This window comes from Mycetomoellerius zeteki, unplaced genomic scaffold (assembly GCF_001594055.1).
Source record: "Mycetomoellerius zeteki isolate Tzet28-1 unplaced genomic scaffold, Tzet1.0 scaffold450, whole genome shotgun sequence".
Lineage (NCBI taxonomy): Eukaryota > Metazoa > Arthropoda > Insecta > Hymenoptera > Formicidae > Mycetomoellerius > Mycetomoellerius zeteki.
Window position 1 is genome coordinate 48892 of NW_017257447.1, and position 7556 is coordinate 56447.

Genomic DNA, 7556 nt, shown 5'->3' on the forward strand with positions numbered 1-7556 from the left:
CGACGCGGTAGTCGTATTCAGCAAGTTTGAGAGTACGCCAGCGTACTAGTCGCGATGTTGGATCTTTAACAGAATGTAGCCACTGTAATGGTTTACGGTCGGTTAATATTGTGAAATTATTTCCATATAGTTAAGGCCGGAAATGATTCGTGCAATATATTATGGCTAACGATTCTTTCTCTATCGTTGCGTAGTTTTGTTCAGCATTATTAGGTCCAAAAGAATAACGCACCTCGGGCACGGTATATAAAGGCCCTCGGTCAGGGCAAGAGTCAGTTCATCGGTACTCAGAGACTTGTACAAGCACGAAGTGCTACCCGAGCAAGTAAAGTTAGGATGAATGAGCAGAGGCTCTTCGCATAAGTAATTACGTAATTTTGTAAATGCTTCTTCTTGCGGCTCATGCCAATCGAATGATTTATCCTTCTTTATTAGAGATGTCAAGGGTTTGGCTATATGCGAGAAATTGTTAATAAAACGTCGGTAATACCCTGCTAGTCCGAGGAATTGTTTAATATTCTTTGCATTACGCGGTCGTGGATAATTTCTTACGGCCTCTAATTTCTTGGGGTCCGGTTTTACCCCTGCCTCACTAATTGCGTGCCCTAAATACGTAACTTCCTTCCTTAGGAATTCGCACTTATCCGGTTGCAGTTTGAGGTTAGCTTTCCTCAGTCTTTCAGCTAATTTGTTAAACTTCTGCGCATGTTCCGTCAAACTACTTGCATATATTACGATATCATCTAGATAGACAAAAAGCTCGATTCCTTGTAACCCTGTCAGAACCTTATCCATTAGCCTTTGGAATGTAGCGGGCGCGTTCTTCAAACCGAACGGCATGCGCTTATACTCGTAATGACCAAAAGGTGTTGAAAACGCGGTCTTTTGAGCATCTTCAGTTTCCATCGGTATTTGGTGGAAACCTGACGCTAGGTCGAAAACACTAAAATACTTCGCGCTACCTAACTGGTCTAGAATATCTGTGATGTTCGGTAAAGGGTACGCGTCTCCGAGAGTTTTCTCGTTTAGGGCCCTAAAGTCTATCACGAGCCTCCATCTCTTGTTACCCTTTGAATCGGCTTTCTTAGGAACTATCCAGAGGGACGAATTATACTGTGAATCTGATTCCGCTATTATTTTCTGTTCTAACATGTTTCCTACTTGTTGGTTTATCTCTTCCCTATGCACCGGGGGGAATCGGTATTGTTTAACGTGGATGGGCTGTCCATCCGTGGTATTGATTTTATGCTTGATAACGTTTGTGCAGCTCAATTCCTCCGTAGGAAGTTGAAAGAGGTCATTATGTTTTTCGAGAAGATTTTCTATATGACGAGTTTCCTCCACGTTGAGGTATTCTAACCTAAGCAATGATTTGACTTGATTTAGTCGCTCTCCCTTGTTAATTGATGAGATTAATTTAATTTCGGCTCTAGGCCCTAATTCTGGCGGTTTGTTTTCCGCGATTTCACTTATTTCGTGAAGATTAATTTGAGGAACTAGTAATTCTTTGTCCGTCTCGCTAGTGTTTATTACGCGTAAATACGCTTTTTCATCTCGATTGGTGACCACGGCGTCACCGAGGTATATATCGTCGTCGAGCCTAAGCTGCGGCACATATCCGATTTTTACTTTATTTAGTACCCTAAGGTAAAAATTGCTTTGCGAGCGAGCGGGAACAGTGATAGTTTCTCCCTCTGAGAAGGGAATTCGATTTCCTCTCCATTCGACGTGCTTTTCCAGAAGATTAATGCTAGTCGCGTCGCGTAAGAAGTCGGATCCTAGGATGCCTTCCTGCGCGATCGGGAAATCGTCTGGCACGATGTATAAGAAAACTGGGTGATTCATAATGCTTAATTCGATTGACCCTAAGGTCTCGATACGACCGCTGGTTATACCGTTAAGAAGCGTCTACAATGAGGTCGTAGGTATGTTCTAAAGTCGTAAAAGCGGTTGAAACTATTTGTTTGCGGTCGCAGAATAGTCGTAATGATAGCCGCTCGAGTCGGTATAATTAAACCAGTGTCTACAATGAAGTCGTAGTTATGTTTTTAAGTATGAAAAACGATCGTAACATTACTCTATTTTAGTCGCAGGACAGTCATAGTCGTAGTCGCTGGATTCGCACCAATTCCTATTCCAGCGACTACGGAGTAAAAAATGACCAATCAGAAAAAAGGGCGTGTATTTCGTAGAGATTCTATTTATGTATAATCTCTAGATATCTCTAGTATACGCATAACCAGAGGCACAACGAACGATGGAAAAATTGCACAAAGGAAAGTTTCGATATTCTTCAAGAATTTTGTGTTTTTAAAAATGGATTTCGACCAATCTAATTTTGAAATGGAAAACGAAGAAGAGATGGTTGAGGAATATTTAGACGAAATTGAAACACCCGTGTTGGAAGGCATTTATGGTATAGAAGATAAAATTCAAGATGACTTGGATTTGATTGCACTCGTTGAAGGCAATCCTAGACTTTATGCTAAAGGAAAAGCGGGTTATCGCAACGTGCATGAAAAGGATATGGCATGGATTTCTATAGGTAAAGTTTTAAAACATCCACTAAGTGGTAAGTGCTTATTATATATTTGTGTATACAAGTATTATATGTGATATCGTGTGTCACTGTGAACATATTCCACTGATTTTTCTATCAGGATCAGAAGCAAAGCACAGATGGGACACGCTACGAAATCTCTATGGTCGTGCAAGGCGAGAAATAGTGGCATTAACAAAACAACAAGGATTATCGGGTTCAGGAAAAGATAATGTGTCATACGAAGACTTGTTGACACCACAAAGCATGGCTATTCATCGTTTCATGGCTCCTCTGTACGTTCCACGAAAGTAAGTATTGATTTCATTCTTTTAGGCATTCATTTCGTTCACATGGTCCCCTTCATGTATTTAATTTGAAATTTTTACGATCCTATCTTTCAATTATTTTCATTTCATTCTGTTTATTTATTTTATTCATTAAATTATTTATTTCTTACTATATAATTGTCCCTTTATCAATTTAAGAAAATTATGTTATAGGACAGTCTCTAATTATACTAAATCCACATTATCTACATCATCCTCTTCTTCTAAAAGTAGACTTCCAATCAGGCCTCACTCCAGACCATCATTTATGGAACCATCACTAAATATTTCAAAATCAAAAGGATTGACATCTTCATTAAAGGATTCACCAGGAGACTCTCTTACTTGGAACCAAAATTTTGTTGCGAACATTTCTGATGGTTAGTGATGAAATCAATATTTTTTAGAGAATTTTCAACCTCTGATTATGAATGCTCCTAACATTCCGAAAAAAAATTTCAGATGATGTCAGTATTGATAGTCAATCAAGTGAGTACTCATTTAAAGTACCTGCATCAGATATAAAAAATAGAAAGAAGACAAATATTGAGACAGAGTCTGTGATTAAAGAATCATCACAAGCTATTACTGCAATTTGCTCAACATTGTTGAGCAATACTTCCAAGAAAGTAACTTCTAAGGAAGATACAGAAGAAGATAAAAGTATTACGGTAATCTTGTCACAAGAGTTAAAACGTGTGCCTGTACAACAAAGAACAAGATGTTTGATAAAACTATTAGAGGTATTCGAATCATTTCGAGATGAATGACTATGAATACTATTAATTTTAATTTTGATATTTGTTTAATATTGTAATATTTTTATTTTAAACTTGTGATATGTTTTTAAACATTCTGAGAATCAGAAAAACAGAATTATTTTTAAGAAATATTTAAAATTCATATGATACAATGTTTTTAATTATTATTATTTAGCTGGTAAGTCGTTAAAAGCATGTATAACCATATAGTATTATATATCTACAAATGCCTTAAAAACTAAAACGATACAAAAAAAAAAGTAATATAAGAACTACGAAAGTATTCAGAATTCGTAAATTCGAAAATTAAAGGACAGAAAAGATAAATTACGATAAATTGATCAACAAAAGGAAAAGAAAAGAAAGGTCGTTATTTTTGTATGTATCTCAAAGATAAGCTACTGCATTTTTTTATGTTCTGATCACTTCTCCTTTTCATACGAAATTATCTTCTTTATTTTAAGATTAGGTTTTTTTCTCGCGGTAATAATAGCATAAGTAATAATAGCAGTATGATAATAGCACAAGTCCGTAAACTGCACTAGCTTAGAATATAAATGGTGCTAGGAAGATATTCTTCTGCAGATACAGTATTTGATATCTGAGACTGTAAGGTAAAAAGTCTGATTTTATAATATTAAATCTGTAAGTTGAAGAATGATTCTATTTTGTGTAATAATATTATATAATAAAGGCTGTGTTACTGTATAGAAAAAAATTCAAGAGTGAATAAATTCATATTTTATACATTATGTTATGTTTAATCAGGTTTGTTAATCACAATCGCTCATTTTAATATAATCCTTTTATATACAAGTTTATATACATTTTACGAAGAATATACATATGCGTATAAGAATATATATGTATAAAAAGATTGTATTAAGCTGGTTCTACATTAGTCGCAAGGTGATCGCAAGCTTGTTGTGACAGACAATCTGAAGAATTAATTTTAAAACAGATTGGCTGTCGCAACAAGCTTGCGATCGCCTTGCGACTAATGTAGAACCGGCTTTATATGTCTTATAAAGGGGTATTAATATTGTAACCTCTTAATGCGCAATCAAATTGCCAGTCAACTGCACCAATGTTTGTCATGAAATATTTTCGCAGTGTGTCGCGCTGAACACTTGTAATGTAAGCAGCTCGGTTCGAGCTTACTGAACGAATATGCACAAAATGAGATCCTAATTTTTCATTGCGCCATTGCCCTGGAATAACCGTGCCATTATTTTCCTGGTCCACAAAATATGATGGACAATACTTGTGTTCATAAGAAGACATGATATAATTATGCAAAACAACAACAGCGAGCACAATTTTATGAGCATTTTCTTCCTTGCATTGAATTGAGTTCCTTAAAATTCTCCAGCGAGAGACAAGAATTCCAAAACTATTTTCAATTGTTCGCCTTGCTCTGGACAAGCGATAATTAAAAATTCGCTGTGAATCACTGGTCAGTGATCTTCTTGGATATGGCCTCATAAGATATCGTTTGAGAGGAAATGCTTCGTCTCCTACTAAAGCACAGGGCAGCATAATTGTTGTACCAGGCAATTGTTGTGGAGGAGGAATATCTGCTGTATTACATTCTAAACTTTGACCAAGTTTACTGTTCGCCCATACGCCACCATCACTGTTAGATCCTGTAAAAGACACAATTCCAATTGTTATATTCAATACATAAGAAGCACCTGAGACAGATCATGAAGAATTCTTTAATATGACATGAATGACATGCTTAAGATTCATACTATGAATACAAATTACCATAGTCACCGACATCAATCCAGATAAATTTATAATTAGCATCACAAATTGCCATCAATATGAAACTAAAATATCCCTTGTAGTTATGATTTAAAGAATTACTGTTTGGTGGAGCTTGAATAGTAATGTGCTTTCCGTCTAGTGCACCTATACAATTTGGAAAGTTCCACTTGTTCCAAAATCCATCAATTACCTTTTCCCACGTTTCTCGCGAAGGTTTTGGTAAATATTGTGCATTAAGAGCTTGCCAGATTGCATCACAAGTCTCATATACAATTTTGTATATAGTTGATTTGCCAATTCGGAAGTCCCATGATTTTGATCTGGCACTGTCACCATGAGCAAGGAATCTGAAACAACAATAAAAGTACTATTATCAACAAATATTTAATAATGTAAGGTAAATTATATAACTCAAAAGGCATATAATAACATTTCGTTTACTTACAAGAGAGTCACAGCTACTCGTTCATTTACTGAGATAGGTTTCCGTATACTTTTCTTCCTGAGAAAAGGCCTGACAAGATGACATAAATGATCATATTGTACAGGTGTCATTCTTGTCATATTAAAGAATTCTTCATGATCTGTCTCATATGCTTCTTTGAATTGATTATTGAAGTATCCTAAATCATTTCTGGTTCTATTTATAGGTCTTATCCACCATCTCCTTCTATTACAGCGTCTTTTTAGATATAAATATATCGAGGTCAAATGCAAATATGCACTCGATAACAATAAAATGTTACGAACACGCAAATCCATTGCACAACATTCGTAAACACATAGGCGATCATTCACTATTCCCGCACGTTTTCTTCTTTATGTGGCCTGGCGCTCTCCTGAGCGAAATTTGGCCATTGATTGATGCACGGAAGTGATTAGGTTAAAAATCACCCTATATTACAACATATAAGCGACTTGCGACCGTCGCGACCGGTGCGACTGAAGTATCGTGTAGTCGGGCATCGTGACACGACTCAATTGACAACTCTGCGCTTTTAAGACTGCGACTTTACTTAACGTCGCAGCGATCACATTGTAGACGAGCCATTAAGGTACAGTGGTGTATCGTCGCGTATGAAGATTTCAGACGATAAATTTTGCTTTTTTATAACGTTGGGAGCAGCTCCAGTGTCTATCATGAAATTTACTTCTCGATTAAGTCCTGCCGCACTTAACATGATCGTAGGCGCGTATGGGAATTTTATAGGATTTAAGACTGAGATTCGGGCTCCATAGGGCACTCTATCTCCTTTTCCTCCGTTTCTACTATCCTTATGGGTCTCGTGTTCTTCTTTTCGTCCGTCGGGTTCTGGCTGCGGTGTCCCGACGGACCCGACAGGTTTCCCGACCTTTCATGCTGGGGATTGTTGTATTGCCTTTTGCGGCATTCATCTATGGTGTGACCGAAATTTTTGCAATATTTGCACATGGGTTGTTCCGCGCGATCGTTGATTCGCCTATCATTGCTTCTATTAAATTCATTTCGTGTGTTGTCCCGATTTCGGTCGAAGCGTTTTGCATAATTATTTGTCCGGGGTACGTCACGTCGCGATTCGTAGCGCGGTGGATAGTAATTTCTTGGTGTGCTTTGCGGTAATTCGCGATTTCGGACGTCATAACGGTAATCTCGTCTCCCTGGCATTTCTCTCGGATAATTATATCCGACAAGATGATTGGCCTTGTGTGGCGTTGAATGAGCTAGTGGTTTCCCTATGGGGTTTAACGGTCGTGTTTCCCTTTCTCTGTCATACCGAGGACGCGTTTCTAATCTTTGTCTATCTAATTCCTGTCTTTTTGCAATCGCTTTGGCCGCGGCGAACATGTCGGTGTGTCGCGGGTGTGTTAATGGACTTACTTGTAGGCGGTAATCTAAGGGTAACCCTTCGTAGAAAGACCTTGTTGTCAAGTTATCTATACGAAATGATTGTCTAACTCTCCATGTTCGCGCCTCTCAGCATCTAGGATAGCGGTTCTCAAATCTTTTACACGGCTGATATAATCTAAAATATGTTCCCCTGGTTTGAGGTAGATTATGCTTAATTCCCCTCGATATTGGTCTAGAGTCTTGGCTGTGCCAAAAGCGTCAGTCAGTAAGTCTATTAAGTCTGTTACTGAATTGCATGGTTCGTCTTCTACGGCATAGTAGGCACG

At 37.6% G+C, this 7556-nt stretch overlaps 1 protein-coding gene across 1 annotated transcript; it reads right to left on the reverse strand.

The window, feature by feature from the left end:
• Nucleotides 1–4652: 4652 nt before the first annotated feature.
• On the reverse strand, nucleotides 4653–5957 carry LOC108726915 (putative nuclease HARBI1). Its single transcript, XM_018454742.1, has 3 exons — nucleotides 5848–5957; nucleotides 5400–5749; nucleotides 4653–5275 (listed from the first exon to the last, which is right to left on the reverse strand). The coding sequence occupies exons 1-3, from the start codon at nucleotides 5955–5957 to the stop codon at nucleotides 4653–4655; spliced, it is 1083 nt and encodes a 360-aa protein (XP_018310244.1).
• Between the last annotated feature and the right edge of the window lie 1599 nt (nucleotides 5958–7556).

Coding starts and splice junctions, on each gene's coding strand:
- LOC108726915 (XM_018454742.1), bottom strand. CDS start 5,957: ATGACACCTGTACAATATGATCATTTATGTCATCTTGTCAGGCCTTTT. Junction 5,750..5,847: donor CGAGTAGCTGTGACTCTCTT/GTAAGTAAACGA, acceptor TTGTTGTTTCAG/ATTCCTTGCTCATGGTGACA. Junction 5,276..5,399: donor GATTGATGTCGGTGACTATG/GTAATTTGTATT, acceptor TGTCTTTTACAG/GATCTAACAGTGATGGTGGC.